The sequence below is a fragment of the Muntiacus reevesi genome, chromosome 1 (assembly GCF_963930625.1).
Source record: "Muntiacus reevesi chromosome 1, mMunRee1.1, whole genome shotgun sequence".
In the NCBI taxonomy this organism is placed as follows: Eukaryota; Metazoa; Chordata; class Mammalia; order Artiodactyla; family Cervidae; genus Muntiacus; species Muntiacus reevesi.
The window spans coordinates 58,741,582-58,756,622 of NC_089249.1; the positions used below are offsets into that span (position 1 = coordinate 58,741,582).

The following is a 15,041-nucleotide window of genomic DNA, read 5'->3' on the forward strand; positions in this document are numbered from 1 at the left end:
CTCAGAACTCCCCTGTGGATTGCCACTGCCTGCCAGATAAAGGACCTCCACCTTCTCCAGACTAACTGCCTGTTTTGCAGACACTGATCCCAAAATTCATATGAAAAAGCAAGGGTCCCTGAAAAGCCAAATAATCGAGAAAAAGAAGAACAAAGTCAGAAGATTCCCACTTCCTCATCTCAAAGCTTACGACAAAGCTATAGGTATCAAGACACTGTGGCAGGGACTTCACTGGCAGCCCAGTGGTTAAGGCTCAGGCCCCAGTTGAAGGCTGGATCCCTGTTCAGGGAACTAAGATCCCTCAGGCATGTTGTGGCCAGTGGAGTTCATCATTGCCAACACTCACGTGAGGAAGTCCACGTGAGGAAGCCCCCAGAAAATTTCGACAGTGGGGGCTCTGAGGAGCTTCCAGGTGGGCAAACACATCCAGATACCAAGGGTGTGGTGCAGCCCAACTCCGAGGGGACAGAAGCTCACAGACCCCGCCCTGCATATCTCTTCTCCTGCCTGTCCATGTGGATCCTCTGCCATCCCTGCTCACGACGTGGTCACTGCGTTCCCCTGAGCTACGGGAGCTGTTCTAGCAGACCATGAAATCCAAGGGGGAGGAGGTCACAGCAGCCTCTGATTTATAGATTTGCAGCCAAGTCAGACACATGTCGTGGGCTGTAACCTGGGGACTGACTGCTAGTAATCAGCATCTGAAGGTGAGGGGTGGTCTCATGAGGCTGAGCCCTTGACCTGTGGGGTCTAACGCCATCTCCACGTAGTGTCAGAATCAATTTAAACTATAGGATGCCCAGGGGGTGTCACGTAATTGCCTGGTGTGGGGAAATCCTGCCACACATATCCACGCACAGTGTCAGGAGCAGTATGAATGCGTCAGTGGTGTGAGCATAAAGGAGACACTTGGGAGGAAGGCTGTGCAGAGGCAGGGGTCATTGTGCCCATTTCACAGAAAGGCAAACTGAGGCCCTGCAAGCTGAGTGGCTCCTTCTGGAGCCAGGATCCCTTGACCAGGACTGCCACTCACTCATCTACAAGAACCAAGGACCCCTCAAAGGGCACCCTGCTTGAATCACCACCGTTGGGTGTCTCCTCATCCATCCATCAGTGGCTGCAAACTCATTTTCAGAGTGTTCCCAGGGCTCCTCCTGCAGATGTTTCCTGAGCAGCTACTGTTTGCCTGACACCTCGCCCCACGCGGAAGGGCCAAAGAGCAACCAAACCCATGCTGTGAGCTTGGATCCCCTGGTGGCCTGGGGAATAAGCCCACGGCTGAATGGCTTAGTTACATGAAAGTCACTTCCTTCTCACCTCGAACCCTGGAGGGAAATGCAGCTGATGACTCCACGAGGATGGGGAGGGGCGGGGAGGGCTTCCTCCCTCGGTGTGGGAGGGGATGTTTTTTCATCTGAAAGCCAGAAGGAAAATGGGCACATCTAGCTAAGGAGAGCTGGGGCATGGCGGGGAGAGAGGGCAGGAGGAATAACACGTGTTGGAAATCTGAAGAAGTGAGGAAAGGAAGGACTGGGATCAAAGCAGGGTCAAAGCCAGGAAGTCTGAGCATCAGACCTGAGACGAGGGCCCCAGAAGACACTTGCTGTAAAGGCTGGTTTTGAAGGGGTCAGAGTGTTATGTTAATTTTTTTTTTTTTTTAATGATTCCTTGTGACCAGGGTGTCAGGGCAAAATAAACACAACCATTACAATTGTTTGCAAACTGCTCATCTCCCCCACCCAGACCTCTGAGCTTCCTTCGGCAGCAGAATCTGTGAAATGGACTGACAGACAGAAGCCGGAGAGGTTGGCTTGATTTGAGCGGAGTGGACCCAGCGGGGGAAGCCCAGAAGGGGCTCGGACCAGGGGGTGGGAGATGTAGGGAGGAGGAGAGGAAGCAGAGTCTTGGAGTGCCAGAGACAGCAGCAGATACTGAGCATGTGAGCGATGGGGAGATAGTTCTCAGATGTTTAGCTGTGACCATCTCCATCCGCAGTGCGGCGCTTTGCCAGGAGACCGCAGTAGACGACCTGCTTCACAGTTACTTTGGTTATGACGCAAAACAGGTGCTTCTTTAATGAGTGGTGTCGCTGCTCCTGGTCCACTGAGTAACTGCATGTATGTGGTCTCCCACAATCAAAGTAATACCCATTTCATTCTCTCTCTCTCTTTTTTTTTTTTTGCCACAAAGCATGCACGCAACGCAGGGCTTGTGGAATCTTAGTTCCCTGACCAAGAACCAAACTAGCACCCCCTGCAGTGAAAGCACAGATGCTTAACCACTGGGCCACTAGGGAAGTCCAAGAATAATACACATTACTTACCAGACGATGGGAACATGCTAATTTGGAAAACTAGCGAGAGCAGCAACTTCCCTCCTTGTCAGGACCCAAAGCCCACCACGGAGAGCAACAGGACGTGCTACTCTGAGGCCTTTTCTCCGTCTCTGCATTGCTTGCACACCCTCAGTGACGTCCCATACAATATTTTGAATCTGAGTGGGTTTTAATTTACTATGATCGCATAAGCACTTTTCCATGTCTTTAAATACCATAAACCGGATTCTAATGGGTGCGTCATGTTCCAGAGAAGGGATGTGTAGTCACCTCATGATTCATTTTGCTGGGCTTTGACATGGCGCCTGTCTTCTCCTCTGATGAACAGGGTGAAGCTTTCCCTAAGTTTCAGAATATTTCCTTAGCGTGGGTTTCCAGACATGGAATTATTGAGTCAGCTCACTTCCTAAAACAGACAACCAAACAGGCCTCCAACAAGATTGTAGACATTTACAGTCTCTCCTGAGTACTCATTGGAAGGACTAATGCTGAAGCTGAAGCTCTAATACTTGGGTCACCTGATTCAAAGAGCTGACTCTTTGGGAAAGACCCTGATGCTAGGAAAGATCGAAGGCAAAAGGAGAAGGAGGCGGCAGAGGATGAGACGCTTGGGTAGGATCACTGATTCAAAGGACCTGAACTTGGGCAAACTCTGGGAGATGGTGAGGAGCTTGGGAGCAGTCCATGCTGCAGTCCCTGGTCCAAAGATTCGGACATAACTTAGCAACTAAACAACATTCTCCCCAGAGGTACCACGCTTCCCCTGTCAGCATCCCTCACACACACACGTGTTATCACCTGTGATGTTGTCGACTTGAAACAGGAAGGAGGCCCTCCGGCCTGAGAGCCATTCCTCAGACACCCCAGGAGGACGAGCGTGTTTCTCTGCCCACGATACTGGAGCCCTGGGCATCGTCTCCTCCTGGCCTGTCTGGGTCGGTGTCAGGGGGCTGCCTAGGGGCCGGCGGGTGGATGCTGCCTGTTCTAAGAAGTCCATAGATCCAGATCCACAGCTCTGGCTTCCTAGCCCAGGAGGACCACAGAGGATACATGGACCGCGGGCCCAGGCGCTGACTGGCCACCTCATGATAGCCTCTCACAGCCCGCTGCCCTGCAGGCCCGCCTTTGGGGTATGCGCTGTTCCCTGGTCCAGAGCTCCTCCTGCATCTTCCCAGAACAGCAGCAGATCAAACATGCTGGGCTTCTGGATTTCATTAGCGTCATTTATTTCTCGGCGCCTGCAGAAGTTTCCATTTAACAAGAGAAACCTTTTTTAAATTATATGTCCCTTCCGGCAGCCACGTGGCTTGGAGGCTGAGGTCAGATGGGATTTGTCAGTGTCTATGGGTTTCAGAACCTCTCCCCACTTTGGAGGCCCAGGGCCCCCCCTGGGGGATGCCCAACTCCACTTTCAGATGGAAGGAGGCCAGGGCCAGAACCCCGCGGCCAGTTCCAGGAGGCCGAGAGCTCCCCCAGCCCCCAAGAAAGCCAGGGGCCCATCTCAGGGAGGCCCCGGCCACTCATCTGCTCCGTTACTGGCCCTGTTTGCTTCATGTCCTCAGCACTGGGGCTGGCCTGGGGCTGGGGATGGAGAAAAAAGTCAGACAAAGTGACCTCTCGCCAGGCGACCATCAGGCTCTGGAAGACAGATGGGCCCCGGACCAGGTCATCACATTCAGAAAATCTGTTTCCTGAGCGCTTACTGTAGGTTACAAACTGCACAGGGAGAGTCACATGGTGAGAATTCCATGAGCGGGGGACAGGCAGGCGGGATGTTTCTGCTTCCGGGCTTCCCTCGGGGCGGCCCACAAAGGCCCTGAGCCCCTGCGGCAGGGTCGGCCAGGGGAGCGTGTCCGCACCTGTCCTGGGGCGCCCGGGGGGCGGGGTTCCTGTAGGCGGCCCGGCAGGAAGCAGATGTGGGAAGCAGGCAGGGCCGGGGGCCACAGTCACCCCCGCAGCCCACCCGCCACGGAAGCCAGGGCGAGGACCCTGCGCCAGGGGCCTGGCGGGCCTCGCTGGTCAGTCTCTGCCCCCTTCTTGACCTGCTCCAGCCCAGTGGCCACGATGAGGCCACAGCTGGAGGCACAGAGGCTGCGGGCACCTGCCAGAAGCGGCCAGTCCTGGAGGACGAGATGGAGGTTTCTAAGCAGAGACGGGGTGCAGGACGCAAATAGACGAGCCCACCCCAGAAACACCAAGGTCAGCTTTTAAAGAAAATGAAGTAAAGCAACTTTCCTGGTGGTCCAGTGGTTCAGACTCTGCGCTTTCACTGCCGAGGGGCCAGGTTCAAGCCCTGCCTCAGAGAAAGCCCAGACGCAGCATCCCAGAGACCTCAGGTCAGCCCCCCAGATTCAGGGGCTGTCGTCTCAACCCTGAAAAGCCCACAGCCGGGGTCTCCTGGTTCCGTCATCCATCCCTACCCCCTCGCAGCGCCCGGGGATATGGTCCTGGGCCCTCGGGGAGCAGGGCTTGGCAGAGGCCCCTGGGCACAGACACCCCCTTCCCCCATGATGGACTCACCTTCTCCCATGTCTCCTCCAGGAGCTGGACACTGTCTGCCTGTCCCCATGAGCCCGCTGCCTGGGGGCAGGGGGATGGGAGGGAAGGGGAATGATCTTCAGGTCTTGAGAGTTGTGGGGGATGGGAAGCTTGAGTACAAGTTGCTTTGGCTTGATTAATTGATGTCCTCCTCACCACCATCCTAGGAGTAGAAGGCCCCTGAGTGGCCACGGTCTACATCTTGCTGACCTGGACATGAGTCAGGCACTCATTTCATTCCCATTTCAAAGATGAGGCAACCGAGGCAGAATGAGAACCCACAGCTTCCGCTGTGAGGCCCTGGCTCTTTGCACTTAGCCATGCCTCCTCCTGGCATTGGTTTTTCATCTTCTGCATTAAATGTCTGTCAAAGTGTTTCATACCCAATAACTGGTCTAGGACAGGCTCAGCAGCTGTATAGGATCAGTAAGGAAGTGAGTGGGAGGCTTGGGGAAAGGGCTGGTGCCACAGCAGCCCTCATTCCTGCCCCCAGGAGATTTTTTTGCTCAAAACCCAAAACAGCGGGATCAGACAGAAGCTATTAGGTCCAAATCATGGAGCTCTGGAGGTCCCAAAGGTGGAGGGAGGGGAGAGGTATTGGGCGCACCCTGCAGCAAAACAGCTCCTCGGAGCCAGGTCACATGTAAGCAGAGGCCAGCTCTTCCCGGGTCCTCCAGACTTTGGGGGTTCACCCCACACCCACACCCACCCGGAAGTATGACTGTAGTGCCTTTTCAGGCTTACCACCTCCCCTCCCTGCCCCCACCCCACCCCATCTACCCACACAGGGCACTAGTGAGAGTGGGAGCTTGACTGAGACTTGGGGTCCCCCAGCAGGGCCTCTGCATCGCCCGCTGCTCAGCTACCGGGATTTCTCCTTGGTCATCTGGTCCCGCAGACCCTCCTGGGCAGGTCTGCACCAGGGCATCCTCTGCTTTCTTCCTAGATTCTCACCACAGCGTCTGCACACTCCCCTCCTCTGTGTTACGTGGAGTCATTCGCTCAGTCAGAGGTTCCACCGCATCAGGAACTGAGACGGTTGGAGATGTCCCCTACAAGCTCACAAGTGGGAGCCGCCACGGTTCCATGGATGCCGGCAAAGACACAAAATGCCTGGATCAGAAACAAAGGATGGCCTACGACTCACGGCAGCAGCAGGAGCCAAGCGTCAACATCGTCGTGGGCCAGTTCCCCAAGTTCCGAGCCCCACAGAGGGCCAGCTGGCACCTGCGTGCTCCGTGGTTGTGTTCTAGGAGCGGAGCCCCGGCCTCAGGGAAGCTGAGTCTTTCCTGGGGGCTGGAGGGGGCAGTGAGCATGCCTGGCTTTACTCCGGAGGACAAAGGGGCTCTGTATTTCCAGGCTGTTCACTTAACGCTGTGTTGCATGGCATCCTTCCAAGATCCAGTTCCACTGGGAACCTGCAAACATGGTGATGGTCTTTGGAAATATGGTCGTTGCAGATGTAATCAAGCTAAGATGAGGTCCTCCCCGACTGGTGAAGTGAAAGTGTCAGTCGCTCAGTCGTGTCCTGCTCTTGGCGACCCCATGGACTGCAGCCCGCCAGGTTTCTCTTTCCATGGGATTCTCCATGCAAGAACACTGGAGTGGGTTGCCATTCCCTTCTCTAGGGGATCTTCCTGACACTGGGATCGAACCCAGGCCTCCTGCATTGGCAGGCGGAGTCTTTACCGTCTGAGCCACCAGGGATGAGTTCTTAATCCACCATGACTGGTGTCCTAGTAAGAAGAAGGAAGCCTGGACACGGGCACACGGAGGGAAGACGGAGGCAGGGGCTGGAGGCATTCTGCCACAAGCCAAGGCGGCTGGCCGTCACCAGAAGCTGGGAGAGGCAAGGAGGATTCTTCCCTAAAACTTTTGGAAGGAGTATGACACCTCTTGACACCTTGAATTTGGACTTACGGCTTCCAGAACTGTGAGAGAATGAATTTTTTTTTGTTTGTTTTTAGTCCACCCGATTTGTGGCCATTTATTATAGGAACCAGGGGAACTAATACATCACTACCCAAAAGCCTTGAAGAGATGGTCAGGAACCAAGGACAGTGGTGTCTTGCTCACAATACACAGAGAACCACAGGGAGCCCACAGAAGGTCATGTCTAAGTCCCATGATGCTTGTGTTCATCAGAACTTAAGACCCACCCATCTTTTCTTGCACTTGGGATGAGCTGGGGGGTGGGCGGGGTGGGTGTCTCATCTCTGCCCCAACTGGTTCACCATGGCATTTTCCCCATCCTCATAAAGGAAATTTTTCACCACCTGATAAGAAAAATTTTAAATGCTTTTATTGTATCATTGCTACATACAGGATTTCTACCAAAGACTGTTTCGAGAAAAGCTGCTGTGGATTTCAACATTTTTAAAGCTGGAATGTCTGGGCCCAGCCCGCTTAACTGGCAGCTCAGAGAAGGGCAGGGGCTCGCCCAAGGCCAAGAGTGAGTCAGAAGCAGCGTTAGTCAGTTCCCCAAACGCCAGCCCTGAGCACAGCCTCCCGAGTTTGTCCCCAGTTTCCGCTGATCAAAGAGAGTTCAGAGCAGAAGACGGGAGGCGGGACAGAGCAGGAAGCGTGGACGTTGCTGGGGCCCCGGGCGAGTTGGGCAGGGCTCACGCCTCTGCCGCTGGGGACATAAGTGCCTTATTAACAGCATCATTCTGCCGTCTCCTCCCCTTTCTCCCTCTGACCACGGAAAACTCAGCCGCATCTGTAACACCCACCCCTCCCATCTACACCTCTTCTCTCAAGCTACGGAGCGGAGCCTTGAGCACTGTCGGGCCAAGGTGTTACCCAAAACGTCCTGCTGACAGGGGGCCACCTCTTCAGTGGGGAGGCAGGGACTTCACCCCTCTTCCTCCGCAGACCAGACCGGCAGGTGCAGCACTGTGTGTGTGTGTGTGTGTGTGAGAGAGAGAGAGAGAGAGAGAGAGGCTGTGCCGGCCCCAGGGACCACCGCCTCTGCTCAGCCCACCCACCCGCTCATCCCACAGGCTCAGAGCCCCCACCAGGGGCCAGACGCACTGTGCCAAAGGCTGCCCCGGGATCTGGGTTAATCCCCAGGTCAAGGGGATGTCTGCCCATTTTACACACAAGGAGCCAGAGGCTCAGAGGCGCAGATCTACAGTCAGAAAGTAGGCATGAAGGTAAACTGGGGGCAGGTGGGTGGGCGAAGGGTGGGGGGAGGAAAGAAGGGAAGGGGGAGTCACTAGACACCCTTTCAAGAGATAACTCAGCATATTCTAACACATCAGCGGATCCCATAAGGGTCTGTATCTTTCCTGGCCTTCGGGCAAGTCCACAACTCTGTAAGTTGTAGAAAACTGACAGTAAAACAAAGGTTCTCATCCATAAAGATGCGAATGAATTTCACAAGGTGGAGGGACACTGGATCCCCTACCCTGGGGAAGCAGCGAGCTTTGCATCTATTAGCAAATTCAATTCTGCCTTCCGGATTGCTTACATGTGTCTGCTCTCGGCTGTTCCTCTGAATTGATTTTGTAACATCTTACTGATGGTTAGATAGCATCACTGACTCAGTGGACATGAATCTGAGCAAACTCCGGGAGACAGAAGAAGGCAGGGAAGCCTGGTGTGCTGCAGTCCAAGGGGTCACAAACAGTCAGACACAGCTCATTGGCAGAACATCTGATCCCCTCACAAACTGACCAAGTAAATACAATCATAGGTACATGTTCATTTAACATCTGTAGAGAGTCACCAGCTTACCCTTTAGCCCAGGGATCGCAGACTCCAAGTGTGCCTGGAGGGAGGACCGCTTACCTCCCAGACAGTGGCCCCACTGGACTCTCCGGATTCCAAAAGCCAGATTCAGTGGGCCCTGAGAGTCTACACTTCTAACCACGTCCCCGGTATTGGCGCCGCAGACTTCGAGGACCACAGTTCACCCCTGAGCTGACCCTACTTCCTCCGTTTGACCCACTCCATCCTACTCTCTTCTCTAGGGTACACCTCTCAGCCCCCTGACAGGTCCTCGGAGAGCAGGCTGAGTTCCCAGGGTCCCCACATGCCCCCAGAGGCTCTCTGCGGTGGACAGAGCCCTGAGCCTGCTGTTGGCACTCAAGGCCCAATCTCACATCCAGGGCCTCACTCCGCCCGGGGGTTTGGGGGGGCGGTGGCTAAGAGGCAGACAGGGCTCCCGTCCCGGAACGGGAGGTCACAGCAGGGCCCTCCCCAGGGCCCAGTCCCAGCAGAGGCGGCCCCGAGCGAGGCCCTCGGTGAGCGGGACCGGGCCCCGAGGAGCAGGGGCCTCCCCACCATTCTCACAGCCTCAGACCCCTGAAGCCGTTCCCACGACCCCACCACAGCAGCACTAACCTCCCCAGGTTCCTGAGACTCTGAGCCTGACCCCCAGGACTGGCTTGGAGGGGCCAGCCCCTCTCGCTACCCATACAAACAGGGTCGGGACCGCAAAACTCAAGCTGAATTCCCCTCTTGTATTTAATTGTTATTCTGGCCACACCACGAGGCATGTGGTATCTTAGTCCCCTGACCAGAGATGCAACCTCTGCCCCCTGCAGTGGAAGCAAGGAGTCCTAACCCCTGGACCACCAGGGAATTCCCACCCCCGCTCCGTCTTTTTTAAAAGTACGTTTTGTTTATTTATTTGGCTGTGCTGAGTCTTAGTTGTGGCACGTGGGATCTAGTTCCCTGACCCGGGATTGAACCTGGCCCCCTGCAATGGGAGCTCAAAGTCTCAGCCAGTGGACCATCAGGGAAACCCCTGCACTCCCCTCTTAGAATTCTCCCGAGTGGCTTCTGCTGGAATCTACGAGGACCTTCCCATCTGAGTCCACCTCTCCAGCTGCTGAGTGCAGGGGAGGACACGGGGGTCTGCAAGATGCAGCCCCCTGCAGGCTGAGTCTGGGTGGTTCGCTGGGCATCACTGCCCTGGGTCTTGGGTTCCCCCAATCCTCCCAGCCCCTCCCATCCCTCAGTAGGGGGACCCCCTCCTTAAGAGACGAGTGACTTGCCCCAGGCCATCCCAAGGAGAACTGGTAGAGGGGAACTTGCATGCGAGGGGACTGCCAGGAGCTGAAGGACATGTGCCAGCAGACAGACCGGGCACAGGGAACGTGCAAGGCCTCCGGCAGCCCAGGCACAGATGCCCAGTGAAGCTTCTGGGCTCACCCTTCCCTTCTCCAGGAGAACATGTGTCCACGGCCTGGGGACGGAAACTGGGCCAGGAGGAAAGTGGAGCTAGATAAAAACGGAGGCAGAAAAGGAAGGTTCCTGGAGGGACTTGCTGCCCACCTAAAACCCCAATAAGGCCCTTCAAGTGCTAAATAAGAAGACTGTGCTATTTGAATTAGAAAAGGAACGTGTAAACCTCTACTCCGGTGTTCAGATACAATAACGTTAGATACAATAACTGAAAATAAGCTGAATAAAGCTTTACAAGTGCAGCCAGCTGGGTCTGCCTAAAGGAAATGTTACCCACCGTGGAAAAGCAGAAGCGCCTCTGCACCCACTGTGGGCATCTCAGCAGAGCCCCCCGGCTCCAGCCCCAGGAGCCGGAGCCTGCAGGGCCCCAGGCCTGCACCCAGGCGTTGCTCTGGGTGGCTCCCCAGGCACCCGGCCCAGGCTTCCCATCATCCCGGTTTACCGTCTCTGCGGCGGGGACAGGGCTCCTGCAAAGACTGACTCCCCGGACAGGCTGCTTTGAGCCACGTTCCCCAGCAGGCCTCGCCTCTGGGCCCTGTCCTGGGCCTGCAGCCCGGCTGTCGCAGGAATCCCCACGCTTAATGTCTCTTAGTGAGTTTCCGTCCACGCGTGCCCTCACCCCTTCCTAGCTGTAAGTCCCCAGCCATCTGCTGCGTTTAGACTCCAGACTAGTCTCTCTTCCCTGTTGCAGTAGTCTTGGAAAAAATCTTCCCTGCTGGCTCAACGTTTCCCAAGTGTCAGAATCATTTCTCTTCAACACGGCCCACTCCCCAAGTCTCTGCCATTTCATGAGCCCTGAGACAGTGGACTCGGGGTAAAGGCCCATGGCCTCAAAGCCCTAGGTTGCTCATGCACCGACCCTTTGTGTATAACCTTCCCAGGTCTCCCAGGTCCTGTTAGCTCAACTGCCTTGGCCTCCTCCCTCAATTCAGCAGTCATTCTTTCATTCACTCTAAGCCTTGGCTAAGCTCCACCACGGGGCGGAACGTCCACGCGGGTCATCTGACTCTGCTCTCACTGAAATGCCACGAGACCAGTCTGTTGACCTGTTCTTGGCTTTGCACTCACTTGTTGTTGTTGTTTAGTCACTAAGTCGTGTCCAACTCTTTGCAACCCTGTAGACTGCCAAGATTCTCTGCCCATGAAATTTCCCAGGCAAAAATACCAGAGTGGGTTGCCATTTCCTTCTCCAGGGGATCTTCCCAAACCAAGGATTGAACCTGCATCTCCTTGCATTGGCAGATGGACTCTTTACCACTGAGCCTCCTGGGAAGCCCTTGCACTCATTCATACTTTAAAACAAAACAAAACAAAAAAAACTTATTTTAACAAGTTAGAATTATCATGCTAACAGAACTTGGCAAGCCCCTTATAAGAAAATGACAGGGACATCCCAGGCGATCCAGTGGTTAAGACTGTAAGCTCCCAATGCAGGGGGCCTGGATGTGATCTCTGGTCAGGGAACTAAGATCCCACATGTCCAATGGCACAACCAAAAACGGAAAGAAATAACATTACAGACCAGGGTCACTCATGAACATACACGCAAAACCCTCAGCACAATTTTAGCAAATCAAATCCAGCAACATATACAAAGGATAACAAATTGTGACAAAGCAGGCTTTTTTTCCCAAGATGCAAGGTTGGTTTAACAGTCAAAATCAATGATTCATATCATTAACAGAATAATTTTTTTTAAAAAATCGTATGATTTCAATTGATGCACAAAAGCGTGTACTCAAACTCCTTCACGATTTAAAAGAATGTTTATGATTCTTAGCAGTATAGTAATAGGAGGGAACTTCATCTACCGCATAAAGAAACTGCAAGAAAACTTCCAGCTGACGTCACAGGGGAAGTGGGGAGACTGCGGCTTCTCCTGAAAGGCCAGAAGAGAGACAAGGTATCCACGGTCACACTTTCACTCCACGTTGGCCTAGCGGTCCCAGCCCGTCTGTGCGCCAGCAACGCGCCCATCTGCCTGAAAACCCTGCATCATCTCCCAACACCCCCCAAACAGGCCTCTGCTCAGCTTCTTGCGTTGGGGGGCGGGGCGGGGGGCGGTCCCAGGAAGGCTGAACTGGGGGAAAAGGGCACTGTTTCTGCAGAGTTTTTTCAAGGCAGATTTAAACTGGGTCTGGGTTTCCTGCAGAAGCCAGGCTTACTCTCTCTGGGAAATCAGAAAGCAGCGATTGAAGACAGACCCTTGGCAGGACCGTGGGGCTGCACTAAGCCCGCTCACGGGCCCCGGGTGCTTGACCGAGTGCGGGGGCGCGGGGGGCTGCCAGTCTCCTCAGAGAGGGGCGCAGATGGGGGGCTGGTTGCTTGTGAAAGGCCCCAGCCCAGACCCTTTCAGCCCGAGTATTCCTTCTCACTCCCCACCCGCGTTGGGGAGGGCCAGCACCGCGGGTCAGGGCTGTTTCAGGGAGGGGTCCGGCCCACAAGGCTGGCAGCCCGGGTGCCCTGAGCCCACCTTCTCAGGAGCCCCTGCCTTGGCTCCGTGCCTGGACTGAGCCCAAGACCCTCGAAGGCAGACACCAAGGCCAGTGTGATGGTCCAGGTGCCAGCCTGTGAGATGTGTTGGTCCCTGAGTCCCAAGCCTGGTTCTGCCCTGGGACTGGGAGGGCAGGGCTGGGAAGCTCTCACTGGACTCCCAGGAGGAGGTGGTACCCTATTTCCAGGACCCTTTCTGGGCTCCCACTATTACAGCTGACTCATTGGAAAAGACCCAGATGCTGAGAAAGATTGAGAGCAACAGGAAAAGCGGGCGGCAGAGGATGAGATGGTTGGATGGCATCACCGACTCAACGGACATGAATCTGAGCAAACTCGGGGAGACAGGGAAGGACAGGGGAGCCCGGCATGCTACAGTCCATGGGGTCACAGAGACTCGGACACGACTGAGCGACTGAACAACATCAACAGTATTACAGTCCTCAGCCACCAGCTGGCAGGATTGATTTCCAGGTCTGGTTTGCCTGCCCCCACCTCGGAGGTCCCCAGGGCTCCCCCCTGCATCCAGGCCCAAACTCAGAACCTAACGTGGATGAGGCACTTAGAGAACACTCCTTGACTTGAACCATGCTCGGCCCCTGTGACCGTGGCCAGCGGGACAGCCCAAGTCTTCAGAGGGACCGAAGCCAGGCGGAGGGAGGCCTGGCTTTCAGCTGGGGCCAGGCTGGGAGCAGATCGCTCCTCCAGGGCTGGAGCTGGAACCAGCGGGTGCAGAGCCAGGAGGCTGCAGCTCTCTGCTGGAGCCCCCATCCCCCGGCCACCTGGCAAGTCTGCCCACTGCCCAGGTCGGGTCACCTCCCCCAGCCAGCCTGGTCCAGTCATCACAGCTCCAGCTCGGCTCCAACGTATCACATCTTGTCCTGCCCTATCCCTCTCGGCCTGAAAGTCGAAGAAGGGGGCTGTCAATGGTGACCCATGGAGAGGGTCCCCACTACCAAAGCTCCCCGCGACCAAGATGGCCAGGAGCACCCCAGTGGGAAAACAGGGTGAGTGGCTTGCTTGTCACCTAGAGGGAGGACGTGCCTGGGAGCCGTGGGTGCTCATAAGAAAGGACTTCAGGGCGCTGGGCGTGTGCTGGGTGATGGGTGGCTCTGAGTCCCAGACTGGACCTTCTCAGGAAGGGCGGGTGGTGCGGTGATCAGGAATCTTGGTAAAACTTCTCCGCAGGGAGGGGAGCCTGGCGCGAGGAGTCACTCCTGCAGCCGGGAAGGGAGAGGTTTGGTCATTTTGTGGCCTGGCCGATGTTCACACTGTCATCTGTGTTCAGTGATCATCGAGCTGTTTTTGATCAGCTTTGTCTGGTGCTGGTGCTCTGGGCAAGTTTATGTTCCGTGGGAGCGCAGGCTGTTTGTTCCGGAGAGGGAGGGGTCTGCAGAGAAAGGGGACAGCTGCATGGAGCACAGCCCCCTGAACATTCAGGAAAATTCCTGAGTGCCCCAGAGGCTTCAAAACTGGGGACACGCATGGCGTTTCATTTCCTCCATAGTATTTATGTGTATAATGGGCTTCCCTGGAGGCTCAGATGGTAAAGAATCTACCTGCAATGCAGGAGACCCAGGTTCGATCCCTGGGTTGCGAAGATCCCCTGGAGAAGGGAATGGCAACCCACTCCGGTATTCTTGTCTGGAGAATCCTATGGACAGGAGCCTGGCAGGCTACAGTTTTATGTGTATAATATTCTTGTACCACTGTAAGCACCTCATGAGAGGAAGATTAATCCTGAAGCACCAAGCCAATCTCCCGTCCAAGAGCCGCTGGACAGGGATCCAGGCCGGGGTAGAGCCAAACTCAGCTTCAGACCTGACTTCCTCTCCTGGCCTCACTGCCTGTACTAGTTTCCTGCGGCTACAGATGGTCACAGGCTTAAAACACAAATTTATTCTGTTATAGTTCTGGAGGCCAGAAGTCAACAGGGCCACATGCCTTCTGGGAAGAATTCATCTTGTGGTTACTTTTTCTAGCTTTTAGAGGCCTCCTGCATCCCATGACGGGTGGCCCCTTCCTCCGTCTTCAAAGCCATGGGGGAGCATCTTCCAATCTCTCTCTCTGTGCCTGTTGCCACAGCACCCTTTCTCACTCCTGCCTCCTCACAGGATCCTTGGGAGGGTATCAGGCCCACTGGGTAACCAGAATCATCTCCCCAGTTGAAGCTCCTGAATCACATCTTCAAAGTTCCTTTTGCCATGAAAGGTGATACCTGCACAGGGTCTGGGGATTAGGACATGGACCTCTTTGGGGGCCGTTACAAGCCTGGCACATAGTGTGATGCAGGGCAAGTCACTGCACGTTGCTGGCCTCCATCTCCCTGTCTGCCATCACTGGATAGGTGTCTCCAAGGGTCTTCCCCATGCAGAAGAGGCTTAGAGAGCCCTAGGAGTCTTTGGGCTCTTTCCACATCCCACAAAAGCACCAAACGCCCCTCTTGGCCAAGTGGGATGTGTCAGGAGACTCCAGAAGGGGC

General features: G+C 55.2%; 1 protein-coding gene across 1 annotated transcript in view; it reads left to right on the plus strand.

The window, feature by feature from the left end:
- Positions 1–15,041, plus strand: part of LOC136170044 (collagen alpha-1(I) chain-like) — a 31,827-nt gene that overhangs the window by 11,025 nt on the left and 5,761 nt on the right. Inside the window, exons 10-14 of the mRNA XM_065938417.1 lie at positions 3,751–3,878; positions 4,231–4,492; positions 5,711–5,785; positions 5,901–6,104; positions 8,986–9,120. Of these exons, the coding sequence (XP_065794489.1) occupies positions 3,751–3,878; positions 4,231–4,492; positions 5,711–5,785; positions 5,901–6,104; positions 8,986–9,120 (804 nt within the window). The remainder of the gene's footprint in view (positions 1–3,750; positions 3,879–4,230; positions 4,493–5,710; positions 5,786–5,900; positions 6,105–8,985; positions 9,121–15,041) is intronic.